This window comes from Rhizophagus irregularis, chromosome 17 (genome assembly GCF_026210795.1).
Source record: "Rhizophagus irregularis chromosome 17, complete sequence".
Lineage (NCBI taxonomy): Eukaryota > Fungi > Glomeromycota > Glomeromycetes > Glomerales > Glomeraceae > Rhizophagus > Rhizophagus irregularis.
In genome coordinates this window covers 1,104,961-1,126,419 of record NC_089445.1, presented here as the reverse complement: position 1 = coordinate 1,126,419, position 21,459 = coordinate 1,104,961, and the positions used below count along the sequence as shown (strand labels likewise).

General features: G+C 28.4%; 7 protein-coding genes across 7 annotated transcripts; 4 read left to right on the top strand and 3 right to left on the bottom strand.

Moving 5' to 3' along the window:
- Positions 1-86: 86 nt before the first annotated feature.
- OCT59_008977 (uncharacterized protein) lies at positions 87-933 on the top strand (the record flags this gene model as incomplete). Its single annotated transcript, XM_025325825.1, has 2 exons — positions 87-265; positions 633-933. The coding sequence occupies 2 exons, from the start codon at positions 87-89 to the stop codon at positions 931-933; spliced, it is 480 nt and encodes a 159-aa protein (XP_025179353.1).
- Positions 934-3,222: 2,289 nt separating this feature from the next.
- On the bottom strand, positions 3,223-4,034 carry OCT59_008976 (uncharacterized protein; the record flags this gene model as incomplete). Its single annotated transcript, XM_025325826.2, has 2 exons — positions 3,223-3,485; positions 3,572-4,034. 2 exons carry the CDS (start codon positions 4,032-4,034, stop codon positions 3,223-3,225), a joined length of 726 nt encoding a protein of 241 aa, XP_025179354.2.
- Positions 4,035-4,517: 483 nt separating this feature from the next.
- On the top strand, positions 4,518-5,801 carry OCT59_008975 (uncharacterized protein; the record flags this gene model as incomplete). The annotated part of the gene is made up of 3 exons (XM_066133233.1): positions 4,518-5,230; positions 5,318-5,404; positions 5,474-5,801. 3 exons carry the CDS (start codon positions 4,518-4,520, stop codon positions 5,799-5,801), a joined length of 1,128 nt encoding a protein of 375 aa, XP_065999694.1.
- Positions 5,802-8,169: 2,368 nt separating this feature from the next.
- OCT59_008974 (uncharacterized protein) lies at positions 8,170-9,349 on the top strand. Its single transcript, XM_025316972.2, has one exon. It carries the CDS (start codon positions 8,302-8,304, stop codon positions 9,013-9,015), a length of 714 nt encoding a protein of 237 aa, XP_025179356.1. The 5' UTR covers positions 8,170-8,301; the 3' UTR covers positions 9,016-9,349.
- Positions 9,350-11,339: 1,990 nt separating this feature from the next.
- Positions 11,340-12,009, bottom strand: OCT59_008973 (uncharacterized protein; the record flags this gene model as incomplete). Its single annotated transcript, XM_066133232.1, has 4 exons — positions 11,340-11,529; positions 11,597-11,616; positions 11,708-11,823; positions 11,895-12,009. 4 exons carry the CDS (start codon positions 12,007-12,009, stop codon positions 11,340-11,342), a joined length of 441 nt encoding a protein of 146 aa, XP_065999693.1.
- A 79-nt stretch (positions 12,010-12,088) lies between these two features.
- OCT59_008972 (uncharacterized protein) lies at positions 12,089-12,397 on the bottom strand (the record flags this gene model as incomplete). Its single annotated transcript, XM_066133231.1, has 1 exon — positions 12,089-12,397. One exon carries the CDS (start codon positions 12,395-12,397, stop codon positions 12,089-12,091), a length of 309 nt encoding a protein of 102 aa, XP_065999692.1.
- A 5,743-nt stretch (positions 12,398-18,140) lies between these two features.
- On the top strand, positions 18,141-19,720 carry OCT59_008971 (uncharacterized protein; the record flags this gene model as incomplete). The annotated part of the gene is made up of 2 exons (XM_025316973.2): positions 18,141-18,593; positions 18,806-19,720. 2 exons carry the CDS (start codon positions 18,141-18,143, stop codon positions 19,604-19,606), a joined length of 1,254 nt encoding a protein of 417 aa, XP_025179358.2. The 3' UTR covers positions 19,607-19,720.
- Positions 19,721-21,459: the final 1,739 nt, after the last annotated feature.

The window sequence follows — 21,459 nt, the reverse complement described above, 5'->3', positions numbered from 1 at the left end:
TTGGATTTGATGGAACCTATTATAATTCTACTTATAATTCTTTATTTCTTGCGAATTGACAAGTTGCGATCATAGATTATTCACCTATGATTAAAAGAGATATAATTGGTTCATATTTATTTGGCCTTGAAAGTCGCGCAGAAAAGTATTCTTATATTGATTTGGATGCACGCATGAACATATTGCCTTTGAGTTCTTCTCAGAATACTATACAACTTGGCATAAGACTAAGGTCACCAACTATTCAATTTCATCCCGGGAGCAAGTGTTAATCTAATTTGATTCTTTTTTTTTCTTTATCGCCGTTTTCAAATGATGTACGCACTACGCAGTTAAAAAGAAAACCGAAACCCGGACGAAACTCGGACAAAATATGGACAGAAAACCGAACGAATATTAGTATTCGAATATACAATCACAAATAAACTGCGCACACCATTTTGAAAACGGAGATAATGAAAAAAAATAAAGATATAACGTAATTTTTTATCTTAAATTTTTTGTTGGTTCAATTATATCTAAATTGTTTTTTTTCTCCGGGGTCTTTATACTCTTTATTTAGAGCATCCAGAATAGCACCATGGTAAGTAAATAATAATAAGAATAATATTTTAATTTATATACTTCTTTAGGGAACTTATGCAAAAGTATATTATTCCTTACATAACATGTATGACAATGACATGTCGAAGAAGTTTAATAAAAAACGCTGCGAAAAAATATGTATCAACTGCAGGAATTCCATTTGTCGAAAAAGTTAGTGAGATGCCTGCAAGTGGTAATTTAGAAGATCGCGTTCAAATTATCGAAACTTTGCTTAAAGAATATTATCTCGATGTTGAATTTTTAGAAATTTTAAAAAAAGAAAAAAACAATGTTTCACAAAGCAATGAAAGCATCACAAGAAAAGGATTTAATTTATATATCAATTGATAATGTATAGAATGAATACAGTATATCAAATATTAGTGAAGTTAAGAATAACATAAAAGTGTAATGATACAGTATATTATTAAAACTATGTACTGATTGATATATGAGGATTGCATTTTACACATTCTAACGTACAATGTTTTCGAATTATGATCTATTTTTTTCATTTTTATCGCTCATTCTGCAACGACTAAAAAATTTGACAAAAGTGTAACGGAAATAGATAAAATAGAATGATAATGCAATTTGTTGATTTCTAATTATGCAGTAGCCCTGTGATCTGACCGGATTGATCGCAAATTTGTACCCTTAAATAATTGGTTGCTGATGCGGTTAGCGCCTCAGCGGTCAGTCAAGCCGATCTACAAAATTTGTCTGATAATTAAACATAATAACAACACATCAACGTGTTTTTTGCCCTATAAGCAAGCTATTATGGATATATAACCAATCCGATCATTGGTTATACATTTTTTTTGGTCAATCCGATACGATCTAGAAATGAACAGGGCTAGTATTACGGGACGTCGAGAACGACCGCCACATCAAGTCTAACATGATTAGGTGGCTTAAACCATCGCAATCAATTCCGTATTTGGACAAGTATAGATTATACAATAGACAGAAATTTTAAAGGGTTTGATTCCTCAAGATGGTGATTTTAATAAAACAAACAAAAAATATGGAAATCGAAAAGTCGCATTACGTCAAATTTCCTAATTCGACAACTCGAAGATTAAAGTTGTGTTAACACCTTGTAAAAGATATTAATAAACAATCAGATTTCAATCAAACTTGAATTATTATTTCCGTTTGTGAGCATTAAGCAGCAATTGGAAGCAATGTATCGTCAATCTAACTTTAAGACATTGGACACTTAATTCTTAAGGTCTAAAGTATCTTAATACTAAAACAACTGATGATATGAATTAGCCGTAAATAATTATCCACTACTTAATTTGATTAATAAGATAATGTGACTATTCCTTGAGCCGTAATGATGGCAAATGACCAGGTCATTTGGTTATTTTGAAATGACCACTGAATGACCTTAGAATGACCTAGTCATTCAGGTCATTTGTCATTTGTCATTTAAATTTAATGCTAAACTAATTCAGGCCAAATTTACAATGCTGGCCGGAATTACAAATTTATATTATAATTTTATTCTCGAAACATTGAAAATTTTGCCAGAATTATGATGTAATTCTTAAATGACTAGAATTTAATGTTGAAACGACCAAATGTCAAGGTATTGCATATTCGTGAATACATTTCATTTTATCGTTATACTTATATCTTGTTGCTGATTTAAAAGATGGTATTGAATCTAATGACGAATTTGCATAAGCTGAGGTAATTTAAATAATATGCAAATATAAATGTTACAACGAAGTCAACCTATTTTATTATATTTTCATATATAATATTATAATTTCATTTTTACATACATATATTTTAAAAATATGAAAAATTGTACTAATTAATAAACAAGAAATGATATTTTTCAAGATAAATTTTCGTAAGTTTTTATTTAATAAAATTTCTTTAAAAAAAATCAAATGCTAAAGTAAATTTGTTCCGTAAGTTTCATTTTTCAGTTTAAATAACCTAAAATTCCTTTTACAAAATAAATCAAGAAAAGCTGTAAGTATAATAATCCTCTATCGCACTAAGTGTCACTTCATACTAATTTTTAAAAATAGCGAGTGATTAGCTGAGTTTATAAATGATCGTTGACTTATTTTCCGGCCTCATATAGATAGCCGGGAAATTACTAATTTTAGTTTAAAATAATTTAAGTTTTAAGATAATAATTAATGAGTGACACGCTCCAGAGGATTACCCATTTATTTCATGGGAAGGGGAACATTAGGGGTTTTTCTCTTCGGGAAAAAAAACTCTATTATTCCCAACTCCTCATGAAATAAATAATAGCAAAATCTTTTAGGATTTTTAATGAAACGTTTAAAATAATTGCATAGGCTAGATCATATAATTTATAATCTCTACTATGCGGTGAAATTAAACATTTAAAAAAAGCTTAATCAGTTCATTATTATTTTTAGCAGCTGTTAAAGCACGAAAATAAATGAGAATCTCAATCCCAAATATTTATCCCACTCCTTAAAATAATCAAACATGCTAGCATATAAAAGAACGTTTCACCAACAACTTTATTTCACTTAAATGTTATTATGGCTCATGTAATCCAAACTACTATGATATTAATAAAATTAGCAATCCGAATCTAACAAATATCTTTCTTCTAATACTTATTACGATAAATTATTCCAAAAAATTTGAAATATCATTTTTATATTGATGATATTTTTTCTTTACATACTTTTTGCACTTAATGATCAAGCTTTCTTCTTCTGATTCAGATTTTGATGATTCAGATTCATCATCTTGTTTTGGATCATAATCATAATCAAATTCTTTAGGCATTTCTATTTCATAGTTCAGTAGATAAAATTTTTTGTTGAAATTTTTTTGACATAAGATTGTATTAATATTAAAAATTATTAGAGAAATTGCTGCAAGAATACCTAAAGTAAAAAAAAAAATAATTAGTAAACAAAAATCTAGTAATAAAAGTGATTAAAATTTCAAATATTAGAATAGGATTTATTACCAAAAATAATTCTCTCTTTAGTTAATGCATAATAAAGAGGAAAATGGAAATTTTCGATAAATCTAAGTGCAATTATTCCTAATCCAAGAAAACTTGCTATGTAAAATAAAATAAGTAACGAAACTGATTCTTTTTCTATTGCTACTAAAACAATAGAAGTAGAAATAATTAAAATAATGGTAGTCGGAAAATATATTAAAGGAAGTAATTTATAAAAATAATAATTAATACTAAGACTATCAATTACTTCCGTTAGGAATATCCATATTCCAAGAAATGAAATTGTCATTAGAGATAATGCTTTTTCAAACTGATGAATATTATGTACTTTTTTCAATTTATCATCTAATTGATTTATTGGATCTGAAATCCATTTCCAAGACTTAATTTTGAACAATATAATACATAATATTAAGTAGATAACTTGAAATATTCCTAAAATTATTACTCCAGTTATCATCATTCTATATATTTTATATTCAAATTTTCCAAATAGAATATTACAAACTATTATTATCTTTGGACTCGAATTAACAATGAGAAATATTATAGTACGAATTATAGTTTTATAATAAGCTGTGGTTAATCCAGTTAAAAGAATGAATGGAAGTGTGGACCATAATGGAAATAGTAATTGAATTACTACTAATTCAATTGGATTTATAAAGTTATGGGTAAAAATAACAAGAAAAATAGCTTCTCCGATAATCGTAAAAACAAATAAAAAATTTAATATTTTATTGACTTTCATATCTAAAATGTGAAACTCAAAAGAACGTAGTATCCCGGTTTATAATTACTATGTCGCTCATAAGCCGTGGCTTTTCTTTTTTTTGATATTTCACGGGACGTATTTGATCAGCCTTAGACCGATTTCATATTAATATAATATATATAAGCACGACATACACAACATACGAGATAAGTATATTATTCAAATTTCAAAATGTTTAGAAGAAATAAGCCTACTGAATCGTTTTGTTTAATTTTGTTCAAAAAACTATGTTCTCTTACTTTCATTATCTTTATTATTTTGTACACGATTAACCAATTTTCAGATATTTCTGTTTATCCCAAAGTTGATATCAGTAATCATTTTATTAACGATTGTAACATTACCATAGAATTTTGTAATGCAAACTCTATAAATGTTACATCCTGCCAATTCTTAGTTGTTGATGATCAATATAATTTCATTAACTACGGTGGATGTTTCTATAAAAATAGCATTGATAACATTCGGACAACTTGTGCTAAATACGAATTTGTACAACCTTTTGTAGGCTTAATATGGTTAAATATTAGTATAGAACAGACTGGTCAACCTACTCTTTTAAATAATAGTAATGCAATTTTAAATATTCTTAACTCAACGGGTGCTTACTCTGAAATATTATCAATTTATTTAAAAAGAGTTGGATTTGGTGAATCTTATTATAATTCTACTTATAACTCTTTTTTTCTTGCGAATAGACAAGTTGCGATCATAGATTATTCACCTATAATTACTGAGAGAGAAATATTAGGTAAATCTTATATTGATTTGAATGCGCACATGAACATATTACCTTTGAGTTCTTCTCAAAATACTATACAACTTGGCATAAATCGAAGGTCACCAACTATTCAATATCAAAAAGAAGTTTATCCGAGAAGCAAGTATTAATCTAATTTAATTCTTTTTTTTTCTTTAATAAAAAAAATAAAGACATAACGTATCTTTTTTTTATCTTTAATTTTAGTTAGTTCATTTATATCTAAAATTGGTGGATTTTTCTCTTTTTTATCCGGAGTCTTTATACTCTTATTTGGAACATCCAGAATAGCACCATGGTAAGCAAATTAACAATATTAATAATATGATTATATTTTAATTAATTTTTATGGTGTAACTTCTTTTAGGGGGTTTATGCAAAAGTATATTATTCTTTACATGACATGTATGATATGTCGAAAAAGTTTAATAAAAAACGTTGCGAAAAAATATGTATCAACCGCAGGAATTCCATTTGTCGAAAAAGTTAGTGAGATGCCTGCAAGTGGTACTTTAGAAGATCGCGTTCAAATTATCGAAACTTTACTTAAAGAATATTATCTTGATGTTGGATTTTTAGAAATTTTAAAAAAAGAAAAAACAATGTATCACAAAACATCACAAGAAAAGGATTTAATTTATACATCAATTGATATAGATGATGATGATGATATGAAGGATAAATGTTTAGAATGAATATATTAAATATTAGTGAAGTTTGGGAAAAAGAAGAGAAATGATACATTATGTATTGATATATGAGAATTGCATTTTACACATTCTACGCAAAATACTTTCAAATTATGTTCTATGTTTCATTTTTATCGCTTATTCTGTAACGATTAAAAAAAAAATTTGACAAAAGTGTAACGGAAATGGATAAAAATAGATAATTGCATTTTACTAATTATACTACGGGACGTCGGGAACGACCGCCACATCGAATCCAACATGATCGGATGGCTTAATCCGACGGAAATTTCTAAAGGGGAAATTTCTAAAGGGGTTAAAACCTGTAGATTTTCCTCTTTTTAGTAAAGATGATTATTTTAATAAAAAAATATGCAGATCATGTGAGATCGAAAAATCGCATTCCTGATTTCCGTGTCCGATTTCAATCGAGAAAAATCTCATGGAATTTCCGCATTTTTTAGGGTGATATTACGATATAGTGATAATTAAAAGTTATTATAAGATCATGTCTAATCACATGTGATTATTATATACTGTATATTAAAATTAATGAACGTTGAATAAAAAGTTGTTATAGAGACAATAGATAATTTATTTTTCATTATTTAAGAAAAAAAAAACAAAAGGATACTTTTCTTTTCTGTAAAACAATGTTTGATTTATGAAGAAAAGGAATTTCTGCTATGAAGGGGAATTTGTACCTCACAAGAATTATATTAACCGGAATTACCATAATTATAAGAATAATGTAAACAAAAAAATAATTGATACGTCATCTTATCGACAATCGAATTTGTAACAATTCATTTATTTAATTATAGATAATTATTATTATTATACTTAATTGTTGATTTTGAAAAAGGATGAAAAATAATCGAGGTGATCATTTTCTTATGATTCATATGCACAAAAAAAAATATGTACTTTTTAAGAGTATTTAGGATTAACGATTTTTGTTATAAAAATTCTTAATATATAAAAATCGAACAAACAGTATCATTTACTAAATTTGCTAAAAAATCACAATATAATTTAAATCGAAAAGTCGACAACAAGACAAGTATTAACTAACCTGAGATATTAAACGAAAAAGGTAATGTATACGAAAACAAACATTTTTGTTTTTGAATAAAAATATTAATAAATCATTATTAAAATAAGTTTGTCTGAGATAGGCGTTGTTATTGAAGTGTAACACAATAAAATGTAAATCGGTTGGTTTTCCCATTATTGAAAAAAAAATAGAACAAATCTTCTGATTGACATTCTTATTACACCGGAAAAAAACAGTAAACAATCTTTAAATAGATTAAAGATTCTAAATTTCAAAAGACGCAAAGACGCAAGACAACGATTTATTGTTTCCTATAAATTTTGAAAATTCCTTCATAATACATTTACATGTGTTTCGTTGACTCAGGAAATCAGGGATATATAATTTGACAGTTATAGGTTGTCTTTACTTGTCAAATCATCATTGCAGTTTGTATTGTTATATTTAATTGTTCTTGATTATTATTTTTTTGATGATCATAATCATATCGATTATTAAGATCTCAAAAGAAAATTAACAAATTTGTGCTACAAGAATGACGTAATTAGGGATTAGTGTTTTGTAACTCCTATGTTTGTTTAACCAATAATAATTATTTTTAAACAAGGAAAACAAAAAACAAGGAAATGAATAACCAATTTTTTGACCACTTAAATATCAAATTATTTTAGTTATTATTATTTATATTCTGTTTTTGTAAATGATATTATTATAAATATTTATAATAAATTGATTTATTAAAAATGTATTGTTATTATTACAAATCAAAAAATATTAAATAATAAAAAGAAAAAAAAAGTTTTTTTTTTTAAAAAAAAATTGAATGAAATATCCATTGTCTCTTTTTTTTTTAAAAAAAAAAAAGAGACGAAGATGAAATATCTTTTATTGATGCAAGTTATGATAAAGTATTTTACTTTTTTTTTATTACCATACCATTTATTACGAAACCTCGTTGCAAAAATGTCTTATAAATCTTAAATGATTGTGATACATTAAAAACTTAAAAAACTTATTTAAAAAAATTGACATATAAACATTTTTAAAATGACGTGCGAACATATAAATAACATAAATAACATAAAGTAAACAAACAATACAATAACATTTTTATTTGGGGGGTTTTTTTTTATTAATTAACATTAATTATAATTATAATATAGTATTATTCCTGATCATTAAAATATATATATATATATATATGTATATATATATTTTATTACACTTTAACTTTTTCCATTTTAGGTATTTATTAAATATTATTATTACAATACTCACAAAAGATTATAAAAGCAGCACCACTGGATGAGGATGATTAGCAAAAAAATTCCATTAATAATATACCGAATAAAAAAATATCCAATAACTTACATTAAATCGATTGGTCGCCACAATATTCGTATATAAACTCTTAAAAATATTCTTTATTCTTTTCTTTATATACAGTAAATGAATCCATACGAGACTTCATCATTTCAATCTCCAATGATACCGGAATCTAAAATAGTTGAAGAAGTCATATCGGAGATGGACTCACTAACTTACACTAAAATCTTACAAAAAATAACCATGCCAATAGAATATTTGATAAGTCCCAAGAGAAAATCTCGTAAAGGAAATACTCCTCCAAGGCCACAAAACTCTTTTCTCATTTACCGTCGGGACTTTATGTCAAAGTTAACTACAAATTATGGTCCTGAAATTTCTTCAAATTTATCTTATGTTTCAAGTAATGCTGGAAAGTGGTGGAGTTCTGAGTCTCAAGAGGTTAAGAATATTTATAAATTAATCGCTGATTTAGCGAAAAAAGTTCACGAACGCACTTATCCTGGTTATGTATTCAAACCTAAAAAAAAGCGCTCTCACAAACCTATTCTCAATCATGATTTTGATGACGACTTTCTCTTTGCCTCAAATACTTTTAATTATCAAGATGCACAAAGAAAATTTGTTCCACAATTATTCAATTATCATCATCCTGGATTTTCTTCAATTTCTACCATTTCTACTACGAGTGGATCTAATTCACCTACATCACAAATATACTCTTCTTATAATAGTAATAATTCTTCTTCTCAATTAGTTTTACCTTCCATCGATGCTATTTTATCAGAATCTGATAATTACGATAGATTTATGTGTCGTTCTTTCCAAGGTCCATAAAATTTGTAATTATTATAGGAGGGTTTTTTTTTCTATGGTTTAATAGTTGTAAAAATTTTTTTTCTATTGCAATAGTTTTTTTTTTCATTATGAAAAGAAAGATTTAACTTCATTTCCAATTTTTCTTTATAATTCTTATTATTCGGTATATATATATATATATATATTTTTTTTATTTTACTTTATTTTAAGATAAGGATTTTAAGATAAACATTTAAGATAAATAGTTTTAAGATAAAAGAATATTGATTATTCGTAAAATTTATTAAATTTTATTTCATATTTTATTAATATTATTATAATAATAAATATTATATTGTATATCTAGCTAATGTACAGTTATTGAGTGAATGTTTAGTAAATACAGTATATCAAAATATTATTAAGATTGTATCTTGTAACTCAGAAAATTATTCATAATGTTTTAATACAGTGGCTACAGTGGCTTGGTTGGGTTGAATTATACATCACACAAAGTAGGTTGATCTTACGAAAAGCCACATTAGTAAAAATACGCGATACACGAAAATCGGAGAATCAATTCAAATGAAAAAATTTCTTTTTTTTTTGCACAAAAATTTTACTGAATAATTATATATTTACGTTATTTTTTGTATTTCGTTATAATAAGTCACCAATCAATCAAGAGTCTAAGATCTTATTATTATTAATCACAATATATTCAAAAGGTCTATACACGCTCTCAAATTTTTTATAAGCTTTCATCCTTTAAATCAAAACTTTTATTTTACCTCTTCAAAATTTCTTTTTAAACCAAAACTTTTATTTTACCTCGTCAAAATTTCTCTTTAAACCAATTTTACCTCTTCAATATATATATATCAAATAAATTTTATAAAATGGTAGTATACAAATTAGAAATGTCATTAAATTGAGGTGGCACATTTAACGATATTTTCAAAGTTAATTAGTGACTTTACCATAATAGATCCCAAAATGCTTATCCAATTTACGAAAAAGAATTTAAATAGTTCTGGCTGTAATGAATCTTTAGAAAGTTGAACTCAAAACGAAATTTTCTGAAGAGGAACATATTAAAGAAAACTTAGTGGAAGGAAGATGGGACCAACGATGAAATTTAGAGTTAAGGATAACTTTCCAACATGATTATCAACCTTCAAAGAGACTAAAAGATCAGCCAGCGCGAGTTTATCTCTGTGACCGTCTTCAACAAGAGCGGAACTTGCTGCCATTTTTATAACACTACTCACGGCTCCTCTACATCGGTTCTTTGCATATCTTGTTAAAATAATACACAAGGTTCTCCCGACTGCTAAAATATTGAAACAGAGAAGGCCAGACCTTTACGCCCAACTCAACTGTCCATATCGGATACCGAAGATTTATCGCTGCATTGCCCTAAATACCTCGCAGAATAGAAAACGATATACACCAATCTACGGGACGAAGCTGTGGAAACGCAACAAAAATTCTATCACTGAGGACATAATACACCGAACCGTCATCAAATTGTTGGGAAGGGAGTCGATAAAATTAGGAGATCTTTGAAATTATCAGCTACATCGGCGTAATCGGCGCATCTCTTCAAAGACCTGATTTGGAAGAACAAGTGCGAACTCATCATCAGTTAGGAAAAAGCTCATAACATTATTCAAACGTCAAAGCACAACACTCGGGAGCGGGGTGGTTTAAGTAGCCAAAGATCAGAAACCGGCATTCTCGTTCATCTAGAGATGATGATAATATAGATGGTTATCAGCCGTAGTTACGTCACGACAGGAACGAACGCTGCCAATTGACAGAACGATCTAGATTAAGGGCCGCGTATTCAATAATGGCGAGATCTTTAACAACATACATCAAATTGAATTTGATCCCGCATTGGGCATATCATGCAACGTCGAGTTTTAATCGACTGGCCATTACAGTCTAATTAATACTACACGGCCAGCGCTCTAAAAGGATGAATTTTTTGGAGGAATTATTTTGGTCTAATTTTCATTTTCATTTTCATTTTCATTTTCATTTTTATTTTTATATTTAGTTTGTTTTTATTTTTAAATTTATTCGATATGATATGATAATAATGGAAATGGGTTATTTTTATTCTCATTGATATTTTATTTTTGGTTTTAATATTAGGCTTAGTATCATTTTTTAAATTTTGTAATTCGTTAGCTTGGTAGCTATCATTTTATTTAAATGTACACATTTGGTTGGTCTTATGGGTGACCGTTAATTGATAGAGCTTTTTGATGTATCAAAATTCTATTAATAAAGAACGCGTCACGCGTACATTAAAAAAAACTTAATATTTAAATTTACCAAAATCAACCCTATCATCAAGCCCTATCATCAAGCTTCAACTTTTTAAGTCTCTCATCGCCAATGTTAAGCCCTTCTATCAAATCATCAACACTGTCAAAAGGACGTTCTCTGCGTTTAAGAAATATGTTAGCACTCTCATTCTCATTGAAGCCAAGAAATGTAAGTGACTCAACAGGTGCTGGATTGAGATATACTTTTTCGTTGCTATGTAAAATAATAGAGAATGCATTAGCAGATATTATGATCGAAGGAATTCCAATTACAAACATACCAGACGCAAATTGTGCTCGACTTGCATATGTAAATAAGCAACAAATTTCTAGACTTTCGTCATTAAGAAACCCAAAGATATCCCAAGTTTCCCAGCCGCATTAAGAAAGACACAACCAATGTATTTCTTGATATTATCATTCTTCAGTAAATCAAGGTCGAGATAACCGTTTCTTATTTCCTTCATGTTTTCATATTTCACTGGGGTTTTCTCGTAGGATTGAGTGACTAAATTACATTAGATTGAAGTTTGAGATTGATGCAACTTTATATTAGACGAAATCTGCAAAACATAATACCTGGATATCGATGATTTAATTTATACAATTTGATATCTTCAACATCAGGCAAGGCAACTTTAACATTCGGAAAAGTATGGGAAAAATGCGCACCCTTAAATAGAGTCTTTCTCATATCCTAGTAAACGAAAAAGACTGAGGCGTAATGCCCAGTATCTGGCATTAAAATCCTCAAAATCTTGCCAATTCATCGGCTAATCATAACATAACATGGATTTCCAATACAATAACCTTTTGTCACTGGAGTTATCAATGATTGCAGATGCCCATAAGTAGGGTAAGCGAATAAGGTAGTCATTATTCTTTATCGGAACCAGGTACACAACTCCCATAGAACTAAGATCTTCATAGGTAAAGATCTTTTCTTCATTATACACATCATTTTTTTCCTCTGTTTTAACCACATCCATCTTTTTAACCGGCAGGCCCAATATGGCCTTTGCGAGAGGTACAGAAAAAGAACGTGAATTATCAAGACCATATCTGAATTTGATATGAGCCATGATTTCCCGATATCCATGTTACAAAGAGCTGTTTCTAGTTTTTCCGCTTCTTGTTCCTTTTATTTCTTCCGTCCTTTTTGATAATTGATCTTTAAAACGATCATAATAATACTCCAATGTTATCACATGTCCGCCGACATCTGCAATACTTATTCAAAAATATGGATGCACGTCATCATCAAACAATTTCATATTCTTACCAATATTGATTGAATCACTATCATTAAGTAAGCGTAGTGGAAGGAAAAGTGGTTCATGCATAGAACCTGAAGTATAATTTTTTATGGGTTCTTTAATCGTTCCAGCCAGGATAGGAATGAAATAAATGTTTGCAGGTGGTTTACACATAATTCCTCCAATGGATTTTATTAATTCCTTACAGGATTTATTTTGCAAATCGTGCAAATGATTTAACTCGTCAATTCCAAGGACCAGATCCAGTAAAGGATAGAAATTGTTTCTTGTTTCCTTTGTTTAATAAAGTCAACATATACAACAGTATCTAAGGTAAGTCAGCAACATTTGAACGTTCGCAAAGTGTATTAAAACTGGAAAAAGTGAAATTTCCAACAATGAGTTGCGGTTGGAAATACTCAAACAGAATACGTAGAGCAAGAGATGTATGGCCGTTAATTACTTTCTCATCGCCAATTTTTTTCTAATTCTTATATCTTCAATATTAGCAGCGCTTCCATTCTCATAGGTGGTGCTTATGACGACCAAGTTTGCAAAATCATTACGTATTTTCTCATCAGATTCATTGATACAATGCCTAAGCAAACTTTCGATTTCATCAAGAAATCTACTCTTTCCAGTTCAGTTCCACCAGCTAAGACGAGGATTGGATGAAAGTATTTGTCATCCACATTACAATATTCAAATCACTTCTTGATCACAATTTTCGTTATGCTACCATTCCTGAGGGTATCGATGGAGCCTTCTTAAGTTCCAAAGGTTTTAACGAGCTGAAATGTTAGTTCAATTTTAGCCAGAGGAGCCAAGAAACACATAATTGGAAAGATAACAATGCTAAAAGACATACTCGGTTTTTACCACGTCCCAATGTGAATTGTTGTATCTACTCGTAGATAGAAGTAACATCGTTCCAGTCGATGCAAATATCTGGTTCGAGAGGTAAAACATTGGAAAACACTTACCAGTGGCGGGGATTATGGTGATGATGTGGATGTTAGATACTACAAAATTTTTTATTGTCTAATTCATCTTTAAAATAGTCTTTAAACGGTTTATGAGGTTCCATTTCTTCTCCATGAAGTTTTTGTACAATGTATTCTTCGGTAGAAACACTTTTTATATCTTCTTCCTTGGCATTAACTCTCCAAAGTTTCATATCTCTAATATTTTTAACATCTTCCTATCAGCGAGAAATTCCCTATGAAGTGCGACGGGGAGTAATTCTAAGGGGTATTTTATTTTACCAAACTCGACGAAACTTCCATTATCATTATTATAAATGGGAATTGGAATTAAACTATCGGTGTTTAGAAATAAACAATTGAATAATGCTTCCATTACGGTGAGATTTCTATAAAAATGAACGAACGTAAGTTAAAAGAAAGAAGTAAGTTAAAAAGAAGTTTGAAAGAATTTTTTGAGGGTATATATATACTTGTAAAAACCTTACTGAATTCATCCTTGATTGGTGGATTATAATGATACTTCGAAAAATAATTTAAAAAGTAAAAGAATTAATTTATCAAGTGATTAATATTGTTTGCATGAAAAATTCCCCGAGTATTTATATCATGAAAAAGTAAACTATGTTACGCAATCGTGTCAGATTATCTTAATCTTCAATTGTCCGTATTGTACAAGTATTGTACATAAAATATATATATAAAAAGGTTTCTGTATCAATTATATACAATAAAACATCACTATACAATTTATTTAAATCGAATTTATAATAGTGTCCTTGTTTAATTTATATTAGGGAAATAATCTTCTCTTTCGTAATAAACTATGATGAAACATAATGAGAAGAGTCCACTTTTTTCACATGATTAATTTTCTAATATGTATATAAAATTTTACAATTTACATCCTGTACGAGAGAAATTAAAAAAAAACAAAAAAAGTTTTTTGTTAGCGTCACGCATAGATCTTTAATTTTGTCTATTTATTCATTTTACGTAATTTTTTAACTTGTTATTTTACACATGTCACGTATTAATTTTATTACATACTAAAACAATAAATGAAAGTACTATATATAATACATTTTATCAATTAATTCTTTCAGTAAACATGAGTTTTAAATCGACGGGTCTTAGGTGCTAATAATAATTAATTTGTCCTTATTGATGCTATTTTTAGGGTATGTGTGGTAGAAGGTGCAGTTGCAGTTATGGTGGCAGTATTAGTTGTAGTGGCAGTAGGACATTTGCGGCGATAAGTCGCTCGGGCTCTTTGTGATCTTGTTTCATTATCGTCGTAATCGACGAAATCCTTATTAATCAAGGTCTCATTAAAGGAAACCATAGGACTAAACGTTCCATTTTTTTCACTCCAATGTCGTTTACATTTAATCAAACTAGAATTTAAGGTTAAAAAATAATTTATATGTATATAAATTTTGAATAAATAAATTAACTTTTTTTTTCTCGATCATAAACTTGTTTTAAATCCTATATTATTTAACTCTTGAGAATTAATCCAAAGAAAATAACTTTCAAGATCTGGTTCGTAGATATTTTGCCGATTTTCATAGTCCTTTTTTTTATAAAATATATATACCGTATTTGCCCAAAAATAAGCAATCACCGAAAATAAGCAACATGGCCCGCATTATAACAAATTTTGGCACACATTATCAAACTTGGCCGGCATTATGTGCAAAAAACTTGTTGCTTATTTTCGGGCAAATACGGTATATATATATATAAACTAAGTACGATTTTATTGTCAGACATTTTGTCAAGGAGAAAGGAATCGACAATTGGAAATATACGTTAATTCGTGATCCGCGTAAAAAGTAGAGAATCTAATTATTAAAAACCGGGGTTAAGTTATATATAGTAATATATAATAGCGCGGAATCTGAAGACGCGGCAAATTAAAGTACGAATTTTTTAAATATGATGTAAAAACTAAAACCATTAGCATAAAATTATACCATTTGGCTAACTTCTTACTAGAAGTCCGGTAAAATTTTCAATAATTAGAAATAACTTTCCTATGAGCCTAAAAGTAAAAATCCATTATTCGCAACGTTAAAAATAAGGCATTTTTTAAGCCTATAAGTAAGTCATTTATAGTGCTCAAAAAATTTACCGGACTTTCAATAAAAAGTAAGCCAAATAACATAATTTGATGGCAATAAACTTAGTTTTTATATTATATTTTAACAATTAGTACTTTGGTTTGCCATGACGTCAGATTCTACGCTATTATATAATTACCCCGATTTTTGATATAGGAGTCTCTACTTTATTTGCGGATCACGAATTAACGAAAAAAGTATTTTAAGGAAAAGTGGATGAATGAACAATCTCCTTTTGAAAATACTTGAATGTTTCTTAGATAAAAATAATTGCAACACAGATATAAAAATAAAGTGTTTAAAGATTCAATATCTGACATACTGTAATGTTTGTATTTCTGCAGTCGTCAGTTAAATATATTAAATCCTTTATTTACTAGGAAAACGGAAACCGTTGAGGGTCCGTCGCTTAATACGTTTACATACATATATAAATGGTTACACAAAATGTGTTGCTAAAAATAAAGCGTTACAAAAAATGTGATACAAACATAAAAGGAAATAAGCAGGGGCTAAATTATAGTGACGTAGGTGGAAGGAAGGAAAAATACATGGGTTAAACCGGTACTGCAAATTTATCTAGTTCCGTACAATAAATAGTCCTTCGCTACGCTCCGGACAATTATATGCAGATATGATTTTAAGCGAAATAAAAGTAAGTTTCTGACGTGTCTAGACATGAAGCTAATTTGCTTATGATTATGTATATTAATTGACCAATTATTTTTTAGCGCCACTTTATTTTTCATTTTATTATAGTAGGCTAAAGTGTCCCAAGTCGAAATTTCTTTTCTTTAAAATACTGACTTTCCTGACAAGTTCATGATTTCACTGTCAATTTATATTTTTTATATTATTGACTTGAAGATCAAAGACTTCATAATTATTTAAATTCTCATTAAATTATCGCGCTTTTTTGGATTACCACTGCTCATTTAATTCATTTTTAACATAAATGCACCTATATCATGATTCTAATACTTATCTTAAGATGTCTTATTTTTTCATTGTAATTCTATTTATAGGCGGTAAAAAAATAACATATGACGTTATTATATTTTTAAAACGCTTAGCTAGCTAGCAAGTTACAAAGTATTATATCTAAAAAAAACCTTTCTTATAGTGGTCATGACTTCATTGATTTCTGTGATCCCATTCAATATATATTAAAGATTAATAATTTAATTTTAAACCAGGATCCAAGATGTCGATTTTGAAACCTAACTAAAAGGTGAACAATTTTATTGAATTTTTTCCCAAAGAATAGCATCTAATTCTCCATTAGATTTTTGCGTAATTCACACGATGAAATGACATATAGACAAATGGTTTTATTAAAGACATTAGTGCTGAAACTTTGGACGGAGGATATAAAAAATTTTATTGACGTACAGTACATACTAAATTTACCTTGTTATTGACCATGCTTGGACATTTCATCAATTAGTATATCAAAAACTCTATTATTTAGTTGCTGCTTCGAAAGTTCAAACTTTTAACTTTCTCCTGGCAAAGTTCCGCAACGGCTAACTAAATAATCCACATCTAATGATTTATCGCAATTTTCGAATTACTGAAAACAGTTTAAATAGGAAAATAAAATAAAAAAAATGATTTTTTTCAAAAACCCACGAAAACAGTAAATTTTATTGTATTTTTGGAAGGAGAAGGTGCAATTATAACATGAAAACCTTGATTTTAGGATGAAAAATCCAACTCTTAGGTAAGTTTACTTATAGAGAACTTTTAGGTTACACAAAATCTCAAAAGTCGCTTATATGCGAACTTACCGAAAAATTAAGTTTTCTGCTCTAAAATTAACATTTTCAGGTTATAATCGCACCTTCTCTATCTAAAAATGCAATAAAATTTACTGTTTTCGTGGGTTTTTGAAAAAAATCATTTATTTTATTTTATTTTCCTCTTTAAACTGTTCTCAGTAATTCGAAAATTGTGATAAATATAAAAATTAAACATGTGGGAAAGTAAAATTAATATTATTGATTGGTTGTAACCTGATCAGACGTTATATCGTGCGGTAATTCGGTTATGGTATTCCGAGCCAATATTATCCTTGCAACACTAGTTTTTACGCCTGTATCGCAAATATACGCATGCAGTGGGTTAATACATGTGACGGGTCAAGCATATTTTTGCGCCTACCCGCATAAAAATGTAACATTCGTTAAAGATATAAATTAATTCTTTTTTAAAAGCTCATCTTTAAAAATATATAAATAAGCCATCTCCCTCTTTTTTTTTTTTTAATTTTTTTTTTAAAAAAAAAAAATCAAAAAAAAAAAATTATACTCCTCTTTTAGGAGCTCAAATTGTATATAAAATGGGCGAATTTACGGTGGTTATTTTTTATTTTTTTTAATAAAAAATTTTTCCAAGGTAATTAATTTTATATTAGCATTAAAAGATAAAAATTTCGCTATTACGTATAAATATTTAAATATGTCAACTTTTAGTCCGCTTTTCGATTTATCAATGGAAGAAGATTATTGTCAAGGAAATAAATTTATCCCAAGAGAACTTAAAGCCTGTCCAGAATGTGGTAAACCCAGAATCTCTTTCGGATGGTGTAAGGATTGTGAAACCAATTCCATGAAGGAAAACTTTCTTTATTGGACTAGCGGGATTAAAGAAATAGATGAATTAATCCGTCATACTCAACTTAATGCCTCTCAAACTTGTGATTACTTGGAATGGATCCCATTTGATAAATTTGAAATGGTAAAATATATTGGCAGTGGTGGATTTGGTAGTACCTATTCAGCACTTTGGATGGAAGGACCTAGATGGATTTGGGATGATGGTGCGCAAGAGTGGGCTCGAGCTGGCCCTATGACTGTTGCTTTGAAACGTCTTGATAATTCACAGGAGATTTCAAGTTCTTTCATTAATCAGGTAATTAATGTTAAATACGGTGGTACCGGTTGCTATTACCGGTTGCTATTTTATTTTTTCATGAAAGAACATATAAATATCGAAGATTTTTATATGTGGTAGTCGCTTCTTGATCACATGATAAACAAAATATAATCCTATTGGTAGAAAGTACAACACCTCTTAAATTATACGATATTCATAATTCATTCTGCATTTATTTTTAATTTTAGATTAAAGCATATCACAAGTGTTTACAATCGGATTTAATGGCTGACACATTTGGAATTACGAAAGATCCAACATCTAATTATATGATTATTATGAAATACTACAAAAACGGTAACTTGTATCAATACCTTGATCGTTCCAATGGAATCCTTTCTTGGATTAATATAATCGATACATTATGGGGAATCGCTAGAGGGCTTGAAAAGATTCATGCTGAAGGAAAAGTTCATAGAAACCTTCATGGAGGAAATTTACTTGTTGACGAAAAATTTTTGATAGGTACTCGTATTGCTGATGTGGGTCTTCATGGTCCATGTTATTACCATGAAAATAAAAGCATATGTGGAGTTTTACCATATATTGCGCCGGAAGTTTTACGTGGTGAAGATTATAGTACTGCTTCTGATATATATTCATTTGGTATTATTATGAATACATTTTCAACTGGAAAAAGACCTTGGTATAATAGAGCTCATGATATTAATTTAGCAAAAAGCATTTGTGATGATGAAAGGCTTGAAATTCCAGAGGATACACCAAAATTTTATGCAGAATTAATGCAACAATGTTGGGACAATGATCCGGGAAAACGTCCAACCGCTTCTTACTTGAATGAAAAATTAGGAGAATGGATCACATTAATTTGTGATAATCCAAATCCTTCAGAAATTTTTGATGAATATTCTATTGCTGAAAATAGGAGACAAATAATAATTTCTCAATTATCTGACAAAAATACTCATCCGGAGATACATCCAGAAGCGTATTACACAAGTAGACCTTTGTGGTTTTTGGATCCTTAGTGATTATCAGTTAGTTATAATTTAAATTATTTAATTTTTTTTTGATTTGTATTTTATATCTCATATAATTTTATCAATAAAAACATTAAAAAAGTTATAATTATGTAATAATTTATATTTAATTTTCACTATTCATAAGTACAAAATGACATCGTATACAAAAAAAATATCGTACTATAAAAATTTTTCTAGAATAATCCAAATTGAGCTAAAAATCATAAATGTTCTTGAAACGTGTATTCATTTTTTTGCTATAAAAAAAAATTTTTTTATATGTTCGTTTTATGTTTTACTTGGGGCGCCTGTGGGTTCCAGCGGTGAAACTACACATAAAATTTTAACGATTTTGTTTTGTCTGCTTTTATTTACAGCCTACATATTAACCCAAAGGTCAAGCATATTTGTATACTTAAGATTCTATCAATTACATTTTATTTATGCGTGAACAAACTACTCTCTAGTTTCGCGTATTTAAAGTGTACACTCCCCGGTAAAAAGTATCCGACCACCCTAAAAATTAAAAAATCTTAAAAAATTCAGTGGGCCCAACAATAAATTTATATTTATTTTAAAAGTTTGAGACATGAGACACTTTTTAAAAGTGTTTTTTTAGCTTAATTATTAGTAAAAATTCGCGGACATTTTTAATTCTAAAAATGGCAAAATTCTTAACTTTTTAACTAGAGCAGTTACGGCCAAATGAATTCCAGAAATCAATTCTTTAACTAAAAAATAGCTTATGTTTAAAAAATCAGAAAGATTGGACTGGTAGTTGCCGAAAAATCCACCACTGAAGATCATAATTTTTATATGTAAAAACGGTAAAATCACCATTTTTGCCAAATTTTAGTATAAAAATTATGATCTTCAGTGGTGGATTTTTCGGCAACTACCAGTCCAATCTTTCTGATTTTTTAAACATAAGCTATTTTTTAGTCAAAGAATTGATTTCTGGAATTCATTTGGCCGTAACTGCTCTAGTTAAAAAGTTAAGAATTTTGCCATTTTTAGAATTAAAAATGTCCGCGAATTTTTACTAATAATTAAGCTAAAAAAACACTTTTAAAAAGTGTCTCATGTCTCAAACTTTTAAAATAAATATAAATTTATTGTTGGGCCCACTGAATTTTTTAAGATTTTTTAATTTTTAGGGTGGTCGGATACTTTTTACCGGGGAGTGTACATTAAAAAATTTTTAAACCAATTAAAATATACAGTATACTTATATATTTTATATAAATGTACATATTTGACTATTATAATGGAAACATTGTAACGCCAAAATATGTGTGATCGACAGGAGGGATCAAGAAGGACAGACACATTTGGAATATCATTTATTTTTTACCATGTAAAAAAAGTAAATTTACTCCTTATAGGGAGAAAACGCCGTTGCACCGTACTAATCTACTATACGTTCAATAATGATAATGTAAATATCTGATAATTTGATTAATAGATAATGAAGTAAAAATAAAAATAAATAAATAAATAAATAAATTGATAATAATAAAGCGCAGTAAAGAAATTTTTAGGATCGACAAAAAATTTAAATTTATCAAAATCAATCATACACAAATACAATATTTGAATGGATGCCATATGATCAGTTTAATAATATAATTAACCGTTACATTGAATTAAATTATAAAATTCATATTCGAGGCGATCTGCGTAAAATAATTCAAATGTGATTTTATTCATACAGGTCATTTGACCTCCTCAAGGTGGTGACTCCCTAAAGTTAGAAAGAAAAATTTAGTACTGCTTTTCTATATGAATATCGTACCTATCTAGCATAAAAATTAAGTTAAATGTGTATAATAGAGTAATTTTATATTAAAATGGTGCAC

Bases quoted from the DNA above. Each gene is read 5' to 3' on its own strand.
- OCT59_008974 (XM_025316972.2), top strand. From the start codon at position 8,302: ATGAATCCATACGAGACTTCATCATTTCAATCTCCAATGATACCGGAA.